General features: G+C 45.5%; 1 protein-coding gene across 1 annotated transcript in view; it reads right to left on the reverse strand.

Moving 5' to 3' along the window:
- adamts6 (ADAM metallopeptidase with thrombospondin type 1 motif, 6) overlaps positions 1 to 26224 on the reverse strand; it is a 400523-nt gene that overhangs the window by 149743 nt on the left and 224556 nt on the right. The window contains exon 10 of the mRNA XM_070869378.1: positions 12665 to 12806. Coding sequence (XP_070725479.1) covers positions 12665 to 12806 — 142 coding nt within the window. The remainder of the gene's footprint in view (positions 1 to 12664; positions 12807 to 26224) is intronic.

Below are 26224 nucleotides of genomic sequence, written 5' to 3' on the forward strand. Positions count from 1 at the left end.
CACACACAGACAGACAGATAGAGACACTGACAGAGACACACTGGGGGGACCGTCCCAGCACGCTGTTGGAGGACTCCCGGTGCTGCAGTCGGTAAGTAGAAACTGTTTTATTTATTGATTTTTAAATTTTTTTTTATTTTTTATTAATTTTTTTTGATTGATTTATTGGTTGATTTATTGATGTATTTATAATTTATTATTGATGATGGCTCTTTATTTGTAAAACTGAAGTGTTTAATGTTTGTAAACTTCCCTTTAAACCCCCCCCTGCCATTCCCAACGCCTAATTTGTAACCTACGCCTGATTTTCTAAAGTGTAGACAAGGTTTTTTCGAATGTACAAAAATCTTCACTTACTCCATTCTAAGTTAGTTTGGAGTAAGTTTTCACTGCCGAAACTTTGAAAACAGGCGTAAGTGGCCGGACACGCCCCCTTTTGAAAAAAAAATTCTGTTCCAAAGTGAAACTGTTCTAACTTACTGGAACTGGAGCAAACTAAATGCCGAGAATTTGAATTTCTAAGATACTCCGTTCTACACCAGTTGCTCCAAAAAATCAGGAGCAACTGAGGCCGAAACTTGGGCCCGTAATCTGGGCACAAACCAATATGCTGAAATTGTCTCCTCGATCTTTTACATCCGTTCATCAAACCTTCCATCTGAACAAATCTCCACCCACAAAACTGGCTAGACCTCCCAGCTCTCAAATGTAAGACTCCTACAATTGCGCTTGTTTGGTGACCACACGTTATAAAAGCAGCTCATAAAAGCAACCAACCTTACTTCACAATTTCAAAAAAAATTAATAACATGTGAATTGCACATTACTTTGAGAAAATAGCATAAATTATACCCTCCCTTTCTAGAATTTAGCATTATGTCAACAGCCTATTAGATGTTGAAGCAAAAACAATACAATTCACTGAAAGCCTTACAACAACCTACGTTTATATAGCGCCTTTAAAGAAGTAAAATGTCCCAACAAAAGGTGCTTAAACAAAATTTGACACCGAGCCACACAAGGAGGTATTAGAGCAGATGACCAAAAGCTTGTTCAAAGAGTTAGGTTTTAAGGTGCACCTGAAAGTAGGAAAGAGGGGTAGAGAGGCAGAGAGGTTTAGGGAAGGAATTCAAAACCTTAAGGACTTCGCAACTGAAGGTACAGCTGCCAATGGTGGGGCGATTAAAAATGGGGATGCACAAGAAGTCAGAATTAGAGGAGCGCAAATATCCCAGATACTGTCAGGCTGAAGGAGGTTGCAGAGATAGAGAGGGGCGAGGCTATGGAGGGATTTGAAAACAAGGATGAGAACTTTAACATCAAGCACAGGGGTGATGGGTGAATGGGACTTGGTGCGAGTTAGGCAGCAGGTTCTTGGATGACCTTAAGTTTGTGGAAGGTGGAAGATGGGAGGCCGGCCAAGAGTGTGTTGGAATAGTAAAGTCTAGAGTTAACAAAGGCGTGGATGAGGGTTTCCAGCAGCAGATGAGCGGAAGCAGTGGCGGAGTCGGGCGATGTTACAGAGGTGGAAATTATGATCTAGATATATATAAAATAAAACGTAAATGTAGTAAGTGAATAAGCTAATGTATTGATTAATATGAAAAGATTTAATAACCTACAGTCGCCAATATTATTTGCAAAATACGATTGTGTTTTCACCATGGTTGAAATGGCATACAATTAGAGACTGAATAAACCACACATTCCTTACAGCCCTGTAGAAAGCATCTACTGGGAAAGTGCACGACTTTAAGTAGCTTCCTTATACATATAGTTCAGTATGGAGAGTTGGACAGTGGTGCATTTTTGTCCTTTTTTTGCTCACACTGTTTCTGTCTCAAGATATGAAAAAGCTTTTTAAAAAAAGATTCCATTTACACCAACAAGTTTTATTCTACGTTAAATGTGATAGTGCTCCAAGCTATTTCTCAACAATAATTTAATGACAACACTATGAAGAACATTGTACTGTCTGTCTGTAGCACCTGAAACTTTACATTAATATTTATGGCTGTCCTGGCAGCCATCATTGAACGTTCAGGTTTTTCCAGCGGCCCAAGCCTATAAAGCTTCATTGACTTGAACGCATGGATTAAAGAAGTCTGTTCTTTCTTACAGACTCAAAACTTTAACTGCTGCAAAAATAAACAAATGCAATATAATAATTTATTTTCATTTTACTGTCATTTCATTCTCCCTTTATTGGTTTCGCTGAATCATGCAGCATTCCCTGACCAAAAGTGGAGGCAAGCTCTGTGCAAGCATCTACTGGGACACCTGTGACAGAAACCTGGAGTGATTCATCCTCTGAATTTGCCATGCTCCCTGTGGAGATGGGCTTAAGCTGAACCAGGTGTTGTTTTGTCATCTCATAACAAAGACTGAGATATCACTGTGTGGGTAAACACAACAAACCAAAATCTTGTAACTCAGTAGTAGCACAGTACATTAGAGCACTTTACCAGCTCACCACTTAGAAGATATAAACATGCAGCAAAATCACTTGCACCTATATCAACTTACCAGTGAGCAGCTGCACATTTCTCAAGTACAAAAGCACAGTTGAAACAAAAAGTATGCAATCAGAGGGCCAGCTTTGGGTGCCACACATTTGAAATGAAACTTGCTGCACTACAGGATAGCAGAATGCTGATGGCTGGCCATGACTCTTCACATAGTAAGATTGCAGCAAGATTTCCATATTATTGTGAGGTACCAAGCAGAGTTCAAATACTTCTCAACAGGAGAGAAAAGCAGAAGGGTCAATCATCCTGCACACTCTTAGCTGTCAACCAAGTGATGGTTAGGCCCAGCTCCACAGGGAGTCAGGGAAATTCAGAGTACAAATGGGTGCTATCGCAGGTGTCCAGGATGGTATGTTGCCTCCCTGGTGCAAGGGTCAAGAATGTCTCGGAGCGCGTGCAGGACATTCTGAAAAGGGAGGGTGAACAGCCAGTTGTCGTGGTTCACATTGGTACCAACGATATAGGTAAAAAAAAAAGGGATGAGGTCCTACGAGACGAATTTAAGGAGCTAGGAGCTAAATTAAAACGTAGGACCTCAAAAGTAGTAATCTCGGGATTGCTACCAGTGCCACTTGCTAGTCACAGTAGGAATCGCAGGATAGCTCAGATGAATACGTGGCTTGAGCAGTGGTGCAGCAGTTAGGGATTCAAATTCCTGGGGCATTGGAACCGGTCCTGGGGGAGGTGGGACCAGTACAATCCGGACGGTCTGCACCTGGGCAGGACCGGAACCAATGTCCTACGGGGAGTGTTTGCTAGTGCTGTTGGAGAGGAGTTAAACTAATATGGCAGGGGGCTGGGAACCAATGCAGGGAGACAGAGGGAAACAAAATGGAGACAAAAGCAAAAGACAGAAAGGAGATGAGTAAAAGTGGAGGGCAGAGAAACCCAAGGCAAAAAACAAAAAGGGCCACTGTACAGCAACATTCTAAAGGGTCAAAGTGTAATAAAAAGGCAAGCATGAAAGCTCGGTGCCTCAATGCAAGGAGTATTCGGAACCCAGGAGAGGGCTCTGAGCTAGTTAGAGTGGGTGAGAGCTCAGATGAACAGGACCCCAAGAAAGAATGCAAAAGGCAGGAGGCAACAGAGCAGAGTAGCACTGGGTTAAGTGTAAACCACAAGGTGATAGGAAGGGACAATATGTATGAATATAAAGGGGCTGCAGGAGGGGTCAAAACTAAAAATCATGGTTTAAAAACTAGTATTAAAACACTCTACCTAAATGCACGCAGCATTCAAAATAAAGTAAATGAGTTGACGGCACAAATCATTACAAATGGGTATGATTTGGTGGCCATTACAGAAACGTGGTTGCAGGGTGGCCAAGACTGGGAATTAAACATACAGGGGTATCTGACAATTCGGAAAGATAGACAAGAAGAGAAAGGAGGTGGGTAGCTCTGTTAATAAAGGATGATATCAGGGCAGTTGTGAGAGATGATATTGGCTCTAATGAACAAAATGTTGAATCATTGTGGGTGGAGATTAGAGATAGTAAGGGGAAAAAGTCACTGGTGGGCGTAGTTTATAGGCCCCCAAATAATAACTTCACGGTGGGGCGGGCAATAATCAAGGGAATAATGGAGGCATGTGAAAAAGGAATGGCAGTAATCATGGGGGATTTTAACCTACATATCGATTGGTCAAATGAAATCGCACGGGGTAGCCTTGAGGAGGAATTCATAGAATGCATACGGGATTGTTTCTTAGAACAGTATGTTACAGAACCTACAAGGGAGCAAGCTATCTTAGATCTGGTCCTGTGTAATGAGACAGGAATAATAAACGATCTCCGAGTAAAAGATCCTCGGAATGAGTGATCACAGTATGGCTGAATTTGTAATACAGATTGAGGGTGAGGAAGTCGTGTCTCAAACGAGAATACTATGCTTAAACAAAGGGGACTACAGTGGGATGAGGGCAGAGTTGGCTAAAGTAGACTGGAAACACAGACTAAACGGTGGCACAATTGAGGAACAGTGAAGGACTTTTAAGGAGCTCTTTCATAGTGCTCAACAGAAATATATTCCAGTGAAAAAGAAGGGCGGTAAGAGAAGGGATAACCAGCCGTGGATAACCAAGGAAATAAAGGAGAGTATCAAATTAAAAACCAATGCGTATAAGGTGGCCAAGGTTAGTGGGAAACTAGCAGATTGGGAAAATTTGAAACGACAGCAAAGAATGACTAAGAAAGCAATAAAGAAAGGAAAGATAGATTACGAAAGTAAACTTGCGCAAAACATAAAAACAGATAGTAAAAGCTTTTACCGATATATAAAACGGAAAAGTGTGACTAAAGTAAATGTTGGTCCCTTAGAAGATGAGAAGGGGGATTTAATAATGGGAAATGTGGAAATGGCTGAGACCTTAAACAATTATTTTGCTTCGGTCTTCACAGTGGAAGACACAAAAACCATGCCAAAAATTGCTGGTCATGGGAATGTAGGAAGGGAGGACCTTGAGACAATCACTATCACTAGGGGGGTAGTGCTGGACAGGCTAATGGGACTCAAGGTAGACAAGTCCCCTGGTCCTGATGAAATGCATCCAGGGTATTAAAAGAGATGGTGGAAGTTATAGCAGATGCATTGGTTATAATCTACCAAAATTCTCTGGACTCTGGGGAGGTACCAGCGGATTGGAAAGCAGCAAATGTAACGCCTCTGTTTAAAAAAAGGGGCAGACAAAAGGCAGGTAACTATAGGCCGGTTAGTTTAACATCTGTAGTGGGGAAAATGCTTGAAGCTATCATTAAGGAAGAAATAGTGGGACATCTAGATAGGAATAGTGCAATCAAGCAGACGCAACATGGATTCATGAAGGGGAAATCATGTTTAACTAATTTACTGGAATTCTTTGAGGATATAACGAGCATGGTGGATAGAGGTGTACCGATGGATGTGGTGAATTTAGATTTCCAAAAGGCATTCGATAAGGTGCCACACAAAAGGTTACTGCAGAAGACAAAAGTACGCGGAGTCAGAGGAAATGTATTAGCATGGATAGAGAATTGGCTGGCTAACAGAAAGCAGAGAGTCGGGATAAATGGGTCCTTTTCGGGTTGGAAATCGGTGGTTAGTGGTGTGCCATAGGGATCGGTGCTGGGACCACAACTGTTTACAATATGCATAGATGACCTGGAAGAGGGGACAGAGTGTAGTGTAACAAAATTTGCAGATGACACAAAGATTAGTAGGAAAGCGGGTTGTGTAGAGGACACAGAGAGGCTGCAAAGAGATTTAGATAGGTTAAGCGAATGGGCTAAGGTTTGGCAGATGGAATACAATGTCGGAAAATGTGAGGTCATCCGCCTTGGAAAAAAAAACAGTAAAAGGGAATATTATTTGAATGGGGAGAAATTACAACATGCTGCGGTGCAGAGGGACCTGGGGGTCCTTGTGCATGAAACTCTTTTTAGATCCTTATGCATGAATCCCAAAAAAAAGTTAGTTTGCAGGTGCAGCAGTTAATCAGGAAGGCGAATGGAATGTTGGCCTTCATTGCGAGAGGGATGGAGTACAAAAGCAGGGAGGTCCTGCTGCAACTGTACAGGGTATTGGTGAGGCCGCACCTGGAGTACTGCGTGCAGTTTTGGTCACCTTACTTAAGGAAAGATATACTAGCTTTGGAAGGGGTACAGAGACGATTCACTAGGCTGATTCCGGAGATGAGGGAGTTACCTTATGATGATAGATTGAGTAGACTGGGTCGTTACTCGTTGGAGTTCAGAAGGATGAGGGGTGATTTTATAGAAACATTTAAAATAATGAAAGGGATAGACAAGATAGAGGCAGAGAGGTTGTTTCCACTGGTCGGGGAGACTAGAACTAGGGGGCACAGCCTCAAAATACGGGGGAGCCAATTTAAAACCGAGTTGAGAAGGAATTTCTTCTCCCAGAGGGTTGTGAATCTGTGGAATTCTCTGCCCAAGGAAGCAGTTGAGGCTAGCTCATTGAATGTATTCAAATCACAGATAGATAGATTTTTAACCAATCAGGGAATTAAGGGTTACGGGGAGCGTGTGGGTAAGTGGAGCTGAGTCCACGGCAGATCAGCCATGATCTTGTTGAATGGCGGAGCAGGCTCGAGGGACTCGATGGCCTACTCCTGTTCCTAATTCTTATGTTCTTATGTTCTTATGTTAATGCTTGGAATAAAACTGCCTCCCCTTTTGGTCAGGGAATGCTGCCACTTGGCCCAGCCAAAGTCTTCCCTCGTGGCCCAGTGGGCGCCAAGGAGACCTCGCTAAGCCTTGCAGCATCCCTCCGTGTCACGCTGACGTACTCAGCGCAGTGCTGATGACTCAGCCTGACTTTCACCCCGCTCCCCACTCACTTCCGCCCGCAACACCGCCCCATTCATTTTTGCAGACAAAAGTTTCCAATTTCCCTCTATTCCCCGCCCCATCTGTACTGGCGGTAACTCACCATTTAATTCGAATTACCCACCTCAAACAGGGCGGAGTGCAATTTCGGCCCCCAGGGATTTCATCTATGTAACAAAAACTTGCATTTATATACCATCTTTAACATAGAAAAAAAATGTCACAACATGCTGTGCAGAGGGAAACAAAAGCAAAGAATGGCAAACTAAGGTGTGAAAGATTAGGAATGATGACCGAAAGCTTAGTTGAAAAGATGGGTATGCTCATATTTGATAGAAACACCAGTCTTATGTTTCAACCTTTCAAATACAGGTATTTAATTTTGATCAGTGTAATGCATGACATAAACAGGAGGAAACATTACCGTGTGCTAGGTAATAAAGTACAAATTGCCCACTGTATTGTAAAATTATTCCGTCCTAAAGTGTGGAACAGGCATCCAGTGCACAAATAAGATCAGCCCTGTGAAAGTCTTATTGGTTCTCAGGACTCCCTCTTCCTTACATAGGGAGATAGACAGGCTAAGTTTTCCGATCAATGTTATTTTAACACTGCTGGTGTTAAAAAGTGGCAATTAGAAAATAGAGGCACATCTCACATAGAGCCAATCTGCCAATAAGACATGATTGTTAATATAAAAGCATACTCCAGTCTTTTAGGGTCAGGAGTCCAGCCACCTTCCCAGTTTTGAAAAAAAAACTTGGTGCTCGAGGCTGATAAGATATGAGTCTGTGCCTGTGATTCCCACATGGTATGTTCCCAGTCTTGACCATGCTGTGGATGAAGATATCAAGCAGAGGTCAGGTGCTTCTCCACATCAGGAGTGGGGAAATAGGTGAAATCTAGTCCAAGAGACTTTTGAGTACCTGTTAGCATCTGACTCAAGACTGGCACTGACAGAAACTTGCCAATAAGTGCGCTGCACCTTCTCATCTCAGGGATGGTGCATGGATTGTGTAGAGCAGGGGTGGCTAATTATTTGGGCTGGAGAGCCATTCAACAAGTTTTGGTGAGCTGTTGAGGGCCGCCCACCAAAGTTCTACCAATCGAGTGGTCCCGTGCAGGATGCTCCCCAGCTCCTGCCGCTGGAAGAGATACTGCGCACGCGCGGCTGTATGGTGGCCGACCGCGCAGCAAATTTAAAGGGACGCGCGTGAAAAAAATTAGAAAGAACATTGCAGAAACATAAACATTGCAGAAACATAAATTCAGATAGTCGTCAGATGCTATCTTGCATGCACAACATGTATTCGATAGAGCTTAGAAATGAATCAAAGATAAAAGTTAAAAATATTGTGGTATCTTCTGGTCTCTATAAATCAGTGCTGTGAAATAGACCTGTATCCTCTTTAGAGCCTGTGTCAGCATCAATTTCCCACCTCAGTCATCCTTATGTCCCTCTGCAAAGATTATTAACGCCATCCCAATTGGTGCCAGATGAGAACTCACCTGCCGTTGTACTCTGGGGACCGGGAGAGGAAAGATGCAGCACCGGTCACTTTTTTCACTAAAAGATTTGTGGAGATGAGCAGCATTTAGGGTTAGGGTTATTCTAAATTGGATAGGGCATATTCAAGTACACAGTGCATTCTATGTATGGATGTCCGCCATTCTAGCTCAGAATCATGGAACGGATTCTTTTACATAGAAACATAGAAACATAGAAAATAGGTGCAGGAAAAGGTCATTCGGCCCTTCAAGCCTGCACCACCATTGAATATGATCATGGCTGATCATGCTACTTCAGTACCCCATTCCTGCCTTCTCTCCATAACCCCTGATCCCTTTAGCCGTTAGGGCCACATCTAACTCCCTTTTGAATATATCCAACGAACTGGACTCAACAACTTTCTGTGGTAGAGAATTCCATAGGTTCACAATTCTCTGGGTGAAAAGGTTTCTCATCATCTTGGTCCTATGTGGCTTACCCCTTATCCTTAGACTGTGACCTGGTTCTGGACTTCCCCAACATCGAGAACATTCTTCTTGCATCTAACCTGTCCAATCCCGTCAGAATTTTATATGTTTCTATGTGATCCCCTCTCATTCTTCTAAATTCTAGTGAATATAAGAATAGTCGATCCAGTCTTTCTTCATATGTCAGTCCTGCCATCACGGGAATTAGTCTGGTGAACCTTCGCTGCACTCCCTCAATAGCAAGAATGTCCTTCCTCAGATTAGGAGACCAAAACTGCACACAAAACTGAAAGTGTGGTCTCACCAAGGCCCTGTACAACTGCAGTAAGACCTCCCTGCTCCTATACTCAAATCCTTTCGCTATGAAGGCCAACATGCCATTTGCTTTCTTTACTGCCTGCTGTACCTGCATGCCTGCTTTCAATGACTGATGTACCATGACACCCAGGTCTCGTTGCACCTCCCCTTTTACTAATCTGTCACCATTCAGATAATAATCTGCTTTCCTGTTTTTGCCACCAAAGTGGATAACCTCACATTTATCTACATTATACTGCATCTGCCATGCATTTGCCCACTCACCTAACCTGTCCAAGTCACCCTGCAGCCTCTTAGCATTCTCCTCACAATTCACACTGTCACCCAGCTTAGTGTCGTCTGCAAACTTGGAGATTTTACATTCAATTCCTTCATTTAAATCATTGATATATATTGTAAATAGCTGGGGTCCCAGCACTGAACCCTGCAGTACCCCACTAATCACTGCCTGCCATTCTGAAAAGGACCCGTTTATTCCCACTCTTTGCTTCCTGTCTGACAACCAGTTCTCTATCCACGTCAATACATTACCCCCAATACCATGTGCCTTAATTTTGCACACTATTCTCTTGTGTGGAACCTTGTCAAAAGCCTTTTGAAAGTCCACATACACCACATCCACTGGTTCTCCCTTATCCACTCTACGTCAAAAAATTCTCGAAAATTTGTCAAGCATGATTTCCCTTTCATAAATCCATGCTGACTTGGACCGATCCTGTCATTGCTTTCCAAATGTGCTGCTATTTCATCTTTAAAAATTGATTCCAGCATTTTTCCCACTACCGATGTCACGCTAACCGGTCTATAATTCCCTGTTTTCTCTCTCCCTCCTTTTTAAAAAAGTGGGGTTACATTAGCTACCCTCCAATCCATAGGAACTGATCCAGAGTCCATGGAATGTTGGAAAATGACCACCAATGCATCTACTACTTCTAGGGCCACTTCCTTAAGTACTCTGGGATGCAGACTATCAGGCCCTGGGGATTTATCAACCTTCAATCTGATCAATTTTCCTAACACCATTTCCTGATTAATAAGGATTTCCCTCAGTTCCTCCTTCTCGCTAGGCCCTCAGTCCCCTAGTATTTTCAGGAGATTATTCATGTCTTCCTTAGTGAAGACAGAATGAAATTATTTGTTCAAATGGTCTGACATTTCCTTGTTCCCCATTATGAATTCACCTGATTCTGGCTGCAAGGGACCTACATTAGTCTTCACTAATCTTTTTCTCTTCACATATCTACAGAAGCTTTTGCAGTCAGTTTTAAGATCGGGCCAGCGAGAATCGCTTTTGCGAATTATTGGCCCAGAAATACTGGCCTCCCTGGATCCGTACGAAGTTTCTACGGACCTGGGAAGGCATCGGTAAAGCCGGTTTTCAGCACGCAATGTGCATGTACTGAAAACCAGCTTCTCCGACCTGTCAAGTTTCTGACTTGACAGATCATCTGTATCTCAGGAGCGAGGACGTTTGTCAGGGCAAGATTGTGGGATTTACGCATATCGTGCCCAGCAAATGTCCTCAAAACTCTTGCACCTGATAAAAGCAGGTGCATAGCCTACTTTTACAGGCATAAGAGTTTAAAAACATACAAAAATATAATTTAATTAAATTTAAAAAACACATATTATTTTTAAAAACCCTGCCCACTACGTTACATTTATTTTTAACCATAATTAAAACTTTTTTTTTAAATCAGCAAATTTTTTTTCTCAAACAACATTTCTATCAACTTTCATTTCTATAGTGTATTTATATGTGCTGTTTTTTTAATGTTTTATGTAGTATTTGGGTGCTTGGGGGCATTTCTCATTCATAGTAATAGGAGTTCCGGATTTACGAAACTCCGATTACAGTTGAGCATCCCGAATCCGGCAACCTCGGGACCGAGGCCGAGCCAGTTTTCATGTTTTTCCAGACTCCGGAACATGTTTCTGATGTCCAAAATCCGGAAACACCCGAGCCTAGGTTCGGGTATTTCCGGATTTCGGAACGTCAAAAGGAGGGCGGGGGGTGCGGTTGCTCTCTGATGAGCTGTTCGGGTTGCCGGCCCCATCCAGGAGGTCGTCGGGCAGGGCCCCACCAAGGAGGTGTTTTGGCGGGCCAGCAAGGAGGCCCCGAGGCAAGGGCGGCGAAGCAAGCGACGGCGAGGCAAGGCCCAAGGTTGGGCAGCGGCGAAGCCCTGAGATCAGGCAGTGGCAAGGCCCAGAGGTCGGGCAGTGGCGAGGTCCAAGGTCTGAAGGGTCGTCCGGTCTGGATTGCGGAACATTTTACGGATTCTGAACGACCCTGCCACGAATCGTCCCGGAGTCCGGATTCCGGAACATTCCAGATTCCAGAACACCGGATTTTGGACGCTCAACCTGAACTATGAATGAGAAAATACTTTACCGTGATTGGATGTCCAGGCCCACGTGACTCCTGTGGATGTCCCAACATGAACTCGTTCCGTTGGGCAAGAAGAGGAGGCCTCGAGTCCGGGATCTCTGGCGGGCGTTCGACCAAAAGGTAAGTGTGCATCTTTTCTCTTATTTTTAGTCGAACGCCCGCGGAAAGAAGAAACAGGGATTTCTGGACTAATAATTTGAATGAAGTATTACTATGTTTTTTCCTTGGCTGTAGTTTGGGTCTGTCTTTGACACATGAGAAGTGAAAGTGGATAAACGAATGTGCAGCTCAAGCTCTGGCTTGCATTCTATTTCTGTCCCATCCAGCGGGCCGGATATAGCCTGCGGGTCGTATTTTGCCCACCACTGGTGTAGAGGGAAATTGTATTTACTTTGATGTGTGTTTCATGTGGCTATTCCTCCCATATGCTAACAAAAATAAATGCTTGCATTTATATCGCGCCTTTTATGACCACCAGACATCCCAAAGCACTTTACACCCAATGAAGTACTTTTGAAGTCTAGTCACTGTTGTCATGCAGAAAACCCGGCAGCCAATTTGCACATAGCAAGCTCCCAAAAACAGGAATGTGATAATGACTAGATAATCAGTTTTTGTGTTATATTGATTGAGGGATAAATATTGGCCAGGACACCAGGGATAACTCCCCTGCTCTTCTTCGAAATAGTGCCATGGGATCTTTAGCATCCACCTGAGAGTGCAGACGGGGCCTCGGTTTAAGGTTTAAGGTCTCATCCGAAAGACGGCACCTCCAATAGTGTAGCATGTCCTCAATACTGCACTGGAGAGTCAGCCTAGATTTTTGTGCTCAAGGGTCTGGAGTGGAACTTGAACTCACAACCTTGTGGCTCAAAGGCGAGGGTGCTACCATCTGAACCACAGCTGACACTTAAAATTAAAATTAATGAAAATGTCAAGACTAGTGCATCATAATCATTTAAATGTAATCATAAAAGTATAACAGCGCAAAAGGGTGAGGAAAATGGATTTGTCCATTTACATGGCACATAAGGTGGGGGTGGCGAGGGGAAGAAATGCCTATAGCAGTGGATTGCTGAAACACATGAAAGACTGCAATTGAACAACGTTAGGATTCAGATGTCTTACCCCATATTTACACTGGCGTGACGTGGTACCATACTGGAACCGACATTGCTCATCAGCATCGTACACCTGGCCTGGTGCAATCGTTGGATAAAGAAAATCACGTTTCGGTGGTTCGTTATCCAGGCAAGTTCCACGCCCAGAACTGTTATAAAATGAACAATTTTACAATGTGAAAAAATTATCTATTCCAGAAAAGTATTTAAATTATCCATCTATCAATTTTTTTAAATGACACACTTTGACCTTTGAAGAGTATTTCTTTTCATCCTGTTCCTATTTACTAACACAGATTTAATCAAAAACATGGCACACATAAACTTGTTATAGAAACATAGAAAATAGGTGCAGGAGTAGGTCATTCAGCCCTTCAAGTCTGCACCACCATTCAATAAGATCATGGCTGCTTCTCTCCACACCCCGTGCACAAGAAATGATGCCTAGATTCAGTATTATTACCGTAACGAAGTCACAAAGTTGGTCAATACTCTCTTGTGGAAGTCACAATACACACCAGTGAGAAATTAGAACTATTTTGGTAAGTGTCATGTATGTAACCACAATGTAACACCACTGTATTACTGTATACACTCAACCTAGATGCACACCTTGACCACAAGAGGTGGACTTATGGGAGACACTCCTTACCTGATCACTCAGGTATAAAAAGGGAGGTCCCACACAGGGTCACTGTCTTGGGAGTCCTGTGAATAAAGAGTTCAGGACACAGAGTGACCTTCTCCCCAGAATGTGCCTCGTGTGGTTTCATACTGTAGAGTAAGGACTTTACATTGGCGACGAGAAACGGGAATTCACGACCCACGAGAATGGCCACCGGTAGCACAGAGGAACGGTATTGTGTTGGGGAAGACTGGGACGATTTTGTCGAGAGGCTTCAGCAAAGCTTCGTTACGAAAGAATGGCTGGGGGATGCAGCAGCCGACAAGCGAAGGGCTAATATCTTGACGAGCTGCGGACCAAAGACTTATGGGCTCACGAAGAACTTACTAGCACCTGAAAAGCCGGCGGACAAAACCTTTGAAGAACTTAGCAAATTGATTGGGGAGCACCTCAAACCGGCGATTAGCATACATATGGCCCGACACAGATTCTACACCCACCGATGTCATGAAGGACAGAGCATACCGGACTTCGTAGCGGACCTCCGGCGTTTGGCCAGCCTCTGTAAGTTCACAGACACCGGCAGGGGGGAGATGCGAAGGGACTTCTTTATCCAGGGCATCGATCATGTGGGAATTTTCCGCAAATTAATTGAGACCAAGGATTTGACCTTGGAAGCGGCGGCGTTAATGGCTCAAACTTTCATGGCGGGGGAAGAAGAGACGAAAATAATATACACGCGCAATTCTGCCTCTAACGCGGTGATGGATCTGGGAGTCAACATCATCAATGGGACTCAGAGCCCCGCGGGCAGGCAGGAACAGTCCGAAGCAATAGAACCCAGAGCAGGACTTTAACAGAGACAATGGCAGGCTGAACGGACATTCACGTCATCACAGTGGACAATGCAGCCCGGGATGGGGCCATTGATACCCACTAATAGGGTACTTAAGAGCAGTCAAAGGACAATCAGCGCGGAATGCCTAGCCATAGCCCTTTTGTTCCCAACAATGGAAACGAACTCATGCTGGAGGTGTTGGGGAAAATACTCAGCTAGATCTTGCAGATTTCAACAGTTTGTCTGCAGGAACTGCAATCTCAGAGGCCACTTAGCTTGAATGTGCAGGAAGTCTGTAACCAGACTAATAGATGAGGCGGATGGACCAGAAGAGGGTTCTTTGAGGCAGGATGACCTTTGGGGCAAATCGATGGACGCCAAGGTGCAGCGGGTCCATGTGGCGAATATTCACAGTTCATACACCAAAACGCCATCAATGACGATGAGGGTTTTAGTAAACGGTATCACTGTATGCATGGAGCTGGACACGGGGGCCAGCCAGTCACTCATGGGAGTTCAGCAATTTGAGAAGCTATGGCCACTTGAAGCCAGTAGACCCAAATTAGCACGTATTGAGACACAATTACGGATTTACACTAAAGAAATCATTCCAGTGCTAGGCAGTGGAATTTTGGCTGTCACACACAATGGGTTAGTGAATCGGCTACCGCTCTGGATTGTCCCGGGCAATGGTCCCGCACTGTTGGGGAGGAGCTGGTTAGCCGAGATGAACTGGAAATGGGGGGATGGTCATGCAATGTCATCTGTGGAGCGAAGTTCGTGCTCACAAGTCCTACAACAATTCGATTCACTATTCCAACCTGGCGTCGGGACTTTCAAAGGCACTAAAGTAGTGATACACATCACCCCGGATGCCAGGCCAGTAGCACCACAAAGCCAGAGGGGTGCTGTATGTGATGCGGGAAAAGATCGAGAGCGAACTGGACCAGCTGTTGAGAGAGGGCATCATCTCGCCTGTTGAATTCAGCGACTGGGCGAGCCCCATCATTCTCGTACTAAAAGCGGATGGCTCTGTCAGGATCTGTGGCGACTGCAAGGCCACCATCAATCGGGTGTCCCTACAAGATCAATACCAGCTCCCAAGAGCGGAGGACCTCTTCGCCACGCTGGCAGGCGGCAAGCTGTTCACCAAGTTGGACCTCACTTCAGCCGATATGACCCAAGAACTGGCCGCCGAATCTAAACTACTGACCACCATCACCACGCACAAGGGACTGCTAGTTTATAACAGGTGCCCGTTTGGCATTCGATCAGAGCCCGCAATTTTTCAACAAAACATGAAAGCCTGCTTAAATCCATTCCGGGAACGATTGTATTCCAGGACGACATCCTCATCACGGGTCGAGACACCGAGGAACACCTCCACAACCTGGAGGAGGTGCTATGCCGACTGGACCGTTTAGGCATGCGACTCAAAAAGTCTAAATGTTTGTTCTTAGCTCCTGAGGTTGAGTTTCTGGGCAGGAAGGTTGCTGCAGATGGGATTCGGCTCACCGAATCTAAAACAGAGGCGATTCAACGAGCACCCAGGCCCTGCAACACATCGGAGTTGCGTTCGTTCCTGGGACTGTTGAACTATTTCGGGAACTTTCTGCCGAACTTGAGCACGTTGTTGGAGCCGCTACATGTGCTCCTGTGTAAGGGTTACGATTGGTTTTGGGGGGACTGTCAGGAACGGGCTTTTGATCGGGCACGAAACCTACTTTGTTCAAACAAGTTGTTGACCCTGTACGACCCCTGTAAAAAAGTTGGTTCTGACATGTGATGCATCGTCCTATGGGGTTGGGTGCCTGTTGCAGCAGGACAATGCTGAGGGCCAACTACAACCTATGGCTTATGCCTCCAGGTCGCTCTCTCAAGCAGAACGGGGATATGGGATGGTCGAGAAGGAACCGCTTGCATGTGTCTACAGTGTAAAAAAAAATGCATCAGTATCTATTTTGTAGGAAGTTTGAATTAGAGACGGACCACAAGCCATTAACATCCCTGTTATCAGACAGCAAGACTGTCAATGCCAATGCATCAGCTCGCATACAGCGATGGGCTGTCACGCTGGCTGCTTATGACTACTCCATCCGGCACTGGCCCGGCACTGAAAATTGCGCTGATGCGCTCAGCAGGCTTCCACTGGCCACCACTGAGGGGACAGCGGAGCAAAGCGCCGAGATGGTCATGTCTGTCAATGCCATTGACAGCGCAGGCTCCCCCATCACAGCCCGCCAGATCAAAATCTGGACAAACAGAGATCACCTCCTATCCCTGATTAAGAAATGTGTCCTGACTGGGGATTGGGCGCCCGCACAGGGAGCATGCCCTGAGGAGGTCAGACCGTTCCACAGACGGATGGATGAGCTCGCCATCCAAGCCGACTGCCTACTATGGGGCAGCCGGGTAGTTATGCCCCAGAAGGGCAGGGTGGCATTCATCAGGGAACTCCACAGTGAGCACCCAGGCATTGTGCTGATGAAGGCCATTGTCCAGTCACACATTTGGTGGCCTGGAATTGATTCAGACCTGGAACACTGTGTTCGCAGGTGCACGACATGTGCCCAGCTGGGTAATGCCCCCAGGGAGGCCCCGCTCAGCCCGTGGCCCTGGTCACGCATTCATGTTGACTACACAGGCCCGTTCATGGGTAAGATGTTCCTTATTGTGGTAGATGCGTACTTGAAATGGATCGAGTGCATCACTTTGAATTCATGCACGTCATCCCCCACCGTGGAAAGCCTACGTGCGATCTTTGCAACCCATGGCTTGCTGGACATCCTGGTTAGTGATAATGGCCCATGTTTCACAAGCTACAAATTCCGAGAGTTTATGTCGGGCAATGGCATCAACCACGTCAGGACTGCGCCGTTCAAGCCGGCCTCCAATGGCCAGGCAGAATATGCGGTCCAAATCATTAAGCAAGGTATGTTCACGATTCAAGGGCCCTCCCTACAATGCCGCCTATCGTGTCTCCCGCTGGCCTATAGATCCCGACCGCACTCGCTCACGGGGGACCCACCCGCAGAGCTACTAATGAAACGGACACTCAAAACTCGGTTGTCCCTCATTCACCCAGTCCTGACCAACAGAGTTGAGGGCAAGCGCAAGTCACAAAACGAGTACCATGACCGTAATGCGAGGGGGAGATGTATAGAAATAAATGATCCTGTATTCGTCCTCAATCACACCATGGGGCCCAAATGGCTTGAGGGCACTGTAATTGGCAAAGAGGGGAATCGGGTCATCATGGTAAAACTCAACAATGGTCAGATATGCCGTAAGCATATGGACTAAGTAAAAAAAAGGTTCAGCATCGACACGGGGGTACCTGAAGAAGACCATGAGATGGAGCTTATCACACCGCCAGTGAATGAGCAACAAGAGCAATCAGAAGAATGCACAGTCCCTGCGGTCAGCCTGGACAGGCCAGAATCACCACAGGTGACAGATACTCATGTCAGTGTCCAACAACCAGAGCCCCAACTGCGGCGCTCCACGAGGGAGCGTAGACCACCTGAAATACTAAACCTATGATCCCAGTAAGGCTTTGTGGGGGGAAGTGATGTCATGTATGTAACCACCATGTAACACCACTGTATTACTGTATACACTCAACCTAGATGCACACCTTGACCACAAGGGGTGAACTTGTGATCACTCAGGTATAAAAAGGGAGGTCCCACACAGGGTCACTGTCTTGGGAGTCCTGTGAATAAAGAGTTCAGGACACAGAGTGACCTTGTCCCCAGAATTTGCCTCGTGTGGTTCCATACTGTAGAGTAAGGACTTTCTAGTCAGAAACAGAAATTCATAACTTAAAAAAATGTAAAGGGTCCATATATAAAATGCGAGACTTACTGGGTAGGACTGCCCTCATCTGGTTCCATTCTTATCTATCCAGTTGTAGCCAGAGAATCATGTGCAATGGCTTCTCTTCCCATTCCCACACCATTACCTCTGGTGTCCCTCAAGGATCTATCCTTGGCCCCCTCTTATTTCTCATCTACATGCTACCCCTTGGCGACATCATCTGAAAACACAGCGCCAGTTTCCACATGTATGCTGATGACATCCACCACCTCTCTCAACTCCTGCACTGTCTCTAAATTGCCTTACTGCTTGTCTGATATTTAGTACTGGATGAGCAGACATTTCCTCCAACTAAATATTGGGAAGACCGAAGCCATTGTTTTCAGTCACCGCCACTAACTCCGTTTCCTAGTCACTGACTCCATCGCTCTCCCTGGCAACTGTGTGAGGTGGAACCAGACTATTCACAACCGTGGTATCCTATTTGACCCTAAGATGAGTTTCCGACCACATAGCCACGCCAGCACTAAGACCGCCTATTTCCAACTCCGTAACTTTGCCCGACTCCATCCCTGCATCAGCTCAGATGAGCTGCTGATACCCTCATCCATGCCTTAGTTACCTCTAGACTTGACTATTCCAATGCACTACTGGCCGGTCCCCCATCATTAAGCAATGCCTCGCTTTTAAAATTCTCATCCTTGTTTTCAAATTCCTCCCCATCTCTGTGACCTCCTCCAACCCTACACCCCTCCGAGATGTCTGCGCTCCTCCAATTCTGGTCTCTTGCTCATCCACCAATTTTAATCACTCCACTATTGGCGGCCATGCTTTCAGCTGCCAAGGCCCTAAACTCTGGAATTCCCTCCCTAAATCTCTCCACCTCCTTTTCCTACTTTAAGATATATTTACAATATACATTAATGATTTATACGAAGGAATTGAATGTAATATCTCCAAGTTTGTAGATGACACTAAGCTGGGTAGTAGTGTGAGCTGTGAGGAGGATACTAAGAGGCTGCAGGGTGACTTGGACAGGTTAGGTGAGTGGGCAAATACATGGCAAATGCAGGATAATGTGGATAAATATGAGATTATCCACTTTGGTGATAAAAACAGGAAGGCAGAATATTATCTGAATGGTGACAGATTGGAAAAGGGGAGGTGCAACGAGACCTGGGTGTCATGGTACATCAATCATTGAAAGTTAGCATACAGGCGCAGCAGGCGGTGAAAGCGGCAAATGGCATGTTGGCCTTAATAGCGAGAGGATTTGAGTATAGGAGCAGGGAGGTCTTGCTACAGTTGTACAGGGTCTTGGCAAGGCTACACCTTGAATATTGTGTACATTTTGGTCTCCTAATCTGAGGAAGAACATTCTTGCTATTGAGGGAGTGCAGCAAAGGTACACCAGACTGATCTGACACATGAAGAAAGACTGGATCGACTAGGCTTGTATTCAATGGAATTTAGAAGAATGAGAGGGGATCTCATAGAAACATATAACATTCTGAGGGGACTGGACAGGTTAGATGCAGGAAGAATGTTCCCGATGTTGGGGAAGTCCAGAACCAGGGGTCACAGTCTAAGGATAAGAGGTAAGCCATTTAGGACCGAGATGAGGAGAAACTACTTCACTCAGAGAGTTGTGGGCATGTGGAATTCTCTACCACATTGGGGCCAGTTCGTTAGATATATTCAAAAAGGAGTTAGATGTGGCCCTCACGGCTAAAGGGATCAAGAGGTATGGAGAGAAAGCAGGAAAGGAGTACTGAAATGAATGATCAACCATGATCATATTGAATGGTGGTGCAGACTCAAAGGGCCGAGTGGCCTACTACTGCACCTATTTTCTATGTTTCTATGTAAGATGCTCCTTAAAACCTACCTCTTTGACCAAGCTTTTGGTCATCTGCCCTAATATCTTCTTATCCACATAAGAATTGGTGTCAAATTTTGTTTGATAACGTTCCAGTGAAGTGCCTGCGGATGTTTTACTATGTTAAAAGTGCTATACAAATACAAGTTGTTGTTGTAGACACCAGCAAGTGAATTTAAGGTTGCAATCTAACCTTGTGGTTTAAATGATCTTAATAAGCTGCTCAAGACTCTCTCATGCCCTTTACAAAATGATCTGGAATCTCAACTAAAATACAGACTTTTCACTCAGTCCATTATTCGAACTTTAATATTTAATTGACTAATTTCCTTTGAAACATAAAAGATATTACATTTCAATTTAACCAACAAGCATTATTATGTTACACTTCAATGTTTATTTCTTTTGTCAGTTCATTAAGATTGTTAATAAAATCAAGGTATGCCAACATTTTTTAAAAATTGTGATTCTCTATTACCTTATGGAGAAGGTACTGAATTTCATTAATTGCGTGGTTTGGAAATAGTATACCACAGAAGACTCTATCCACTAACATCCGCATAATCTCCAGACGTGATAGATAGGGGCAAAAACTGCACCAGGACCAAGGAACATGTGGAACAATTTTTCAGACTATATAGAACATAATCTTAATTTGGCCAAAAAGGTTCCTTTATTTGTTTTCAATCAAAACATACCTACATCTGGTTGTATGATTAAAAGCGAGACTAAAGGTAAAACACAGCTGCACTATGAAAAACTAAACCATTCGGGGCAGACTTTATACAGGTTTATGCTACACAGTTCCTGAACCCTCCCCCACCCCCACATACAATGCAACAGGTATGACTAATGTTACCAAAGGTCAGAACTCTACCAAAGATCTATGAAGGTACTTTATATGGCGCAAAATCCTAAAAGCAACATGTGCAACAAGCTATTCTGTGCAGGAGCTTCATTTGAAATACAAATGAGGGGCTTTTGAGGTGCCAAAGCATTTCCCAATCTTCAATTGGAGGTCTCCAGCATTACCTCCATCTATTCAGAAGGTTGTGGGTTCAAGTCCCACTCCAGGGACTTGAGTACATACATCTCGGCTGACATTCCAGTGCAGTGTTGAGGGAATGCTGCACTGTCGGAGGTGCCGTCTTTCGGATGAGGCGTTAAACCGAGTCTGTTCTCTCAGGTAGACATAAAAGATCCCATGGCAATATTTTGAAGAAGAAAAGGGGCGTTATTCCCGGTGTCCTGGCCAATATTTATCCCTCAACCAATATAACAAAAACAATTTATCTGGTCATTATCACATTGCTATTTGTGGGAGCTTGCTGTGCACAAATTGGCTGCAGCGTTTCCCACATGACTACACTCCAAAAATACTACATTGGCTGTACAGTGCTTTGAGATGTCCGCTGATCGTGAAAAGTGCAATATAAATGCATGTCTTTCTTTTTTCTTTTTATTCTAAACTGCATGCAGAAGGCAACTGTTAAAGGGACACATGTTTTATTAGGATTTTTGGTTGGATTTAAGCTAGTGTTAAGAAGCTTTTTTGGGGCTATTGTTACCAGACAAGCAGTCAAATGATTGTCTCCAACATCACCGAGAAATTCACTCCTCAGTGTTCAGCAGAACAGGAGGGTCCTTAAGGAAGAAGGGAATTTTAAGTGTTTCCCAAGATGCTATCTGTTATGTATGCAACCCTAGGCAATCTGTATCATACCTGTTGGAGTCCCAAGGGATCCCAGCATCCCTTGGGAGCACTGTTTATAAGCAGGCTTCCCATAATGTACCAGCACTCTGGAGTTTGAATAAAGGAGCTAAGGTCACACTTACTCATTGTCCATAGTACTCAGTTGCATTACTTTATTATGAGCTGAAAAAACGGTCGTCGAGATAACGAACAACCACTCGAAAATGCAAAGAACTGTTGGTATCCTGGAGAAATTCTCAGAAGGTGATGATTGGGAGGCCTTCGTGGAGAGACTCGACCAATATTTCCTGGCCAATGAGCTGGAAGGGAGTGTGAATGCTGCCAAACGAAGGGCGATCCTCCTCACCGTCTGTGGGGCAACAACCTATGGCTTCATGAAGAATCTTCTAGCTCCGGTGAAACCAACAACCAAATCGTATGAAGAAATGTGTACGCTGGTCCGGGAACACCTAAATCCAAAGGAGAGCATTCTGATGGCAAGGTATTGATTCGACACGTGTCAACGGTCTGAAGGCCAGGAAGTGGCGAGCTACGTCGCCAAACTAAGGCGCCTTGCAGGACATTGCAAATTCGATGGATTCCTGGAGCAAATGTTAAGAGACTTTTTTGTGCTTGACATTGGCCATGAGGTTATCCTTTGCAAACTATTGACTGTTGAAACACCAAATCTGAGCAAAGCCATAACGATAGCTCAGGCATTTATGTCCACCAACGATAATACCAAACAAATTTTGCAGACTAAAGCGGTTTTGGCTAGTTCTGTACACAAAGTAACGTCATTTTCAGGCAGGAATGCATATGGCAGAACGTACACGCCGGCAGCTGCGTGACCTCAGATGACCCAGAGTCCGCCATCAATCGTTAATGCGAGGCAGTTAACACCTTGTTGGCGCTGCGGAGGTGATCATCGAGCCCATCAATGCCGCTTCAAACACTATGCATGCAAAGGCTGTGGAACAATGGGACACCTACAGTGAATGTGCAGGCGAGCTGCAAACCCTGCAAACTACCAAGTTGCAGAGGAGGATCGATCCATGGCGGATCAGGTTGAACTAGAGACTCGAACCGAGGAAGCAGAAGTGTACGGGGTACACACCTTCACCACGAAATGTCCACCGATCATGCTAAAAGTCGAACTGAATGGAATTCCAGTATCCATGGAACTGGACACGGGTGCGAGTCAGTCTATCATGAGCAAAAAGGCCTTCGGCAAGCTGTGGTGCAACAAGGCAAACAGGCCCAAGCTTAGCCCCATTCATACCAAGATAAGAACTTGCACTAACGAGCTGATCCCTGTTATTGGCAGCGCAACAGTAAAACTCTCCTATGATGGAGCAGTGCATGAACTCCCACTATGGATTGTACCAGGAGATGGCCCCACACTGTTCGGCAGCAGCTGGCCTGGAAAAATCCGCTGGAACTGGAACAACATCCGAGCACTCTCGTTCTGAGCAAGTTCTCGTCGTTGTTTGAGCCAGGCATCGGAAGTTTCTCCGGGGCGAAGGTGCAGATCCACTTGGTTCCCGGTACATGACCCATCCACCACAAGGCACGGGCGGTGCCATACATGATGCAATAAAAAGTGGAAATTGAGCTGGACAGGCTGCAGCGAGAAGGCATCATTGCACCGGTGGAGTTCAACGAATGGGCCAGTCCAGTTGTTCTGGTTCTCAAAGGCGACGGCACAGTCAGAATTTGTGGGGACTAGAAAGTAAAGATTAACTATTTTTCGCTACAGGACCAGTACCCGCTACCAAAGGCAGACGACCTATTTATGACCCTGGCTGGAGGAAAGACGTTCACCAAGTATAACCTGACCTCGGCCTACATAATGCAGGAGCTGACGGAATCTTCAAAAGGCCTCACCTGCATCAACACGCACAAAGGTCTGTTCATCTACAATAGATGCCCGTTTGGGATTCGATCAGCCGCGGCAATTTTCCAAAGGAACATGGAGAGCCTGCTAAAGTTGGTTCTGCGCACCGTGGTTTTCCAGGACGACATATTGATCACAGGTCGGGACACCATCGAACACTTGGAGAACCTGGAAGAGATTCTAAGTCGGCTAGATCACATGGGACTTAGGTTGAAACGCTCGAAGTGTGTTTTCCTGGCCAAGAGGTCGAGTTCTTCGGCAGAAGAATCGCAGCAGACGGCATCAGACCCACCGATGCCAAGACGGAGGCCATCAAGAACGCACCGAGACCACAGAACGTGACGGAGCTGTGGTCATTCCTGAGACTCCTCAACTATTTTGGTAATTTCTACCTGGGTTAAGCACCTTGCTAGAACCCCTACTTGTGCTGCTACGCAAGGAGACGACTGGGTATGAGGGAAATGACAAGAGGCTGCTTTTGAGAAAGCCAGAAATCTGTTATGTTCCAACAAACTGCTTGTTCGGTATAACCCATGTAAACGTTTAGTGCTAGTTTGCGATGTGTCTTCATACGGGATTGGGTGTATGTTACAACAAGCTAACGAATCGGGAACATTGCAACCCGTCGCCTATGCATCCAAGTGTTTGTCCAAGGCCGAAAGGGCCTACAGCATGATTGAAAAAGAAACACAGGCATGCGTTTATGTGGTGAAAAAAATGCACCAGCATCTGTTTGGTCTCAAGTTTGAGTTAGAAACTGACCATAAGCCGCTCATATCGCTACTCTCAGAGAGCAAAGATGGGCGTTCATGCTGTCGGCATACAACTATGTAATCCGCCACAGACCAGGCACAGAGAACTGCGCTGATGCTTTCAGTCGGCTACCATTGCCCACCACCGGGGTGGAAATGGTACAGCCTGCAGACTTGCTCTTGGTGATGGATGCATTTTGAAAACGAAAAGTCACCCGTTACGGCCTGCCAGATCAGGACCTGGACCAGCCACGATCCTTTACTGTCCCTTGTAAAAAACTGTCCTCCATGGGAGCTGGTCCAGCGTCCCAGCAGAGATGCATGAAGAGATCAAGCCGTTCCAGCAGCACAAAGATGAAATGTCCATACAGGCGGACTGTTTTTTGTGGGCTAATTGCGTGGTCTTGCCTAAGAAAGGCAAGGAAACGTTCATACATGATCTACACAGTACCCACCCAGGCATAGTAATGATGAAAGCTATAAGCCATATTCCATGAGTAGTGGCCCGGCATTGACTCAGATTTAGAATCATGCGTGCGCCAATGCAACACTTGCTCTCAACTGAGCAATGCACCCAGAGAGGCACTGCTAAGTTTGTGGTCATGGCCCTCCAAACCGTGGTCTAGGATCCATGTTGACTTTGCGGGCCCGTTTCTTGGCAAATGGCAAAATGTTTTTGGTTGTTGTGCATGCTTATTCAAAATGGATTGAATGTGTAATTATGTTTATAAGCATGTCCACTGCCACCATCGAATGCCTACAAGCCATGTTTGCCACGTACAGCCTGCCTGATGGCCTTGTCAGCGACAATGAGTCGTGCTTCACCAACGCTGAATTCAAAGAATTCATGACCCGCAATGGGATCAAGCACATCACATCTGCCCCATTCAAGCCCACATCCAACTGCCAGGCAGAACGGGCAGTCCAAACCATCAAGCAAAGCTTGAAATGTGTGTTGGCAGCCTCCCTGCAGACCCGCCTGTCCCGAGTCCTGCTCAGCTACCGCACCAGACCCCACTTGCTCACTGGGGTTCCCCCGGCCGAGCTGCTCATGAAAAGGGCGCTCAAAACAAGGCTCTCTCTTGTCCACCCTGATCTCCATGATCACGTCGAGGGCAGGCGGCATCAACAAAGCACGTACCGTGATCGCGCAAACATGTCACTCGATATTGAAGCCAATGACCCTGTATTTGTACTTAACTATGGACATGGTCCCAAATGGCTTGCTGGCACCGTCATAGCCAAAGAAGGGAGTAGGGTGTTTCAGGTCAAACTTGCCAATGGACTAATTTGCAGAAAGCATTTGGACCAAACCAAACTGCGATTCACAAACAGCCACGAGCAACCCGAAGAGGACACCACCAACTTCGACTCTCCAACACACACACAAGTGGCAACTGACATCACGGTTGACCATGAAGCTGAACTCACCATCCCCAGCAGCCCGGCAAAGCCAGCTGCCCAGCAGCCCAGCGAAGAACGAACCAACTCACCCACACCTGCATTTGTACCGAGATGATCGACAAGGGAGTGAAAAGCCCCAGATCGTCTTACCCTGTAAATAAGTGTATTGACTTTGGGAGGGAGTGATGTTATGTATGCAACCTTAGGCAACCTGAATCATACCACCACCAGAGGACATACCTGTTGGAGTCCCAATGGATCCCAGCATCCCTTGAGAGCACTGTATATAAGCAGGCCTCCAATGCTGTACCGGCACTCTGGAGTTTGAATAAAGGAGTTTAGGTCACACTTACTCATTGTCCACAGTACTCAGTTGCATTACTTTATTATGAGCTTAACACTATCCATGGGCCCAAATTTCGCCAGGAGTTGCTCCGTATTTTTTGGAACAACTTGATTTTTCTGGAGTATCTTAAAAATCTCCATTCTGCACATTTAATTTGCGCCAGTATAAGTGAGTTAGTTAGGATTTTTTTTAGTTTAGTTTTTTTTTCAAAAGGGGGCGTTACCAGCCACCTCCGCCTGTTTTGGCCAGTTAAGCCAGTTTGGACAGCTAATAGTTGCTCCAAACTAACTTAGGCCAGTGTATGTGGCCACTTG

The sequence above is a fragment of the Pristiophorus japonicus genome, chromosome 2, assembly GCF_044704955.1.
Source record: "Pristiophorus japonicus isolate sPriJap1 chromosome 2, sPriJap1.hap1, whole genome shotgun sequence".
Lineage (NCBI taxonomy): Eukaryota > Metazoa > Chordata > Chondrichthyes > Pristiophoridae > Pristiophorus > Pristiophorus japonicus.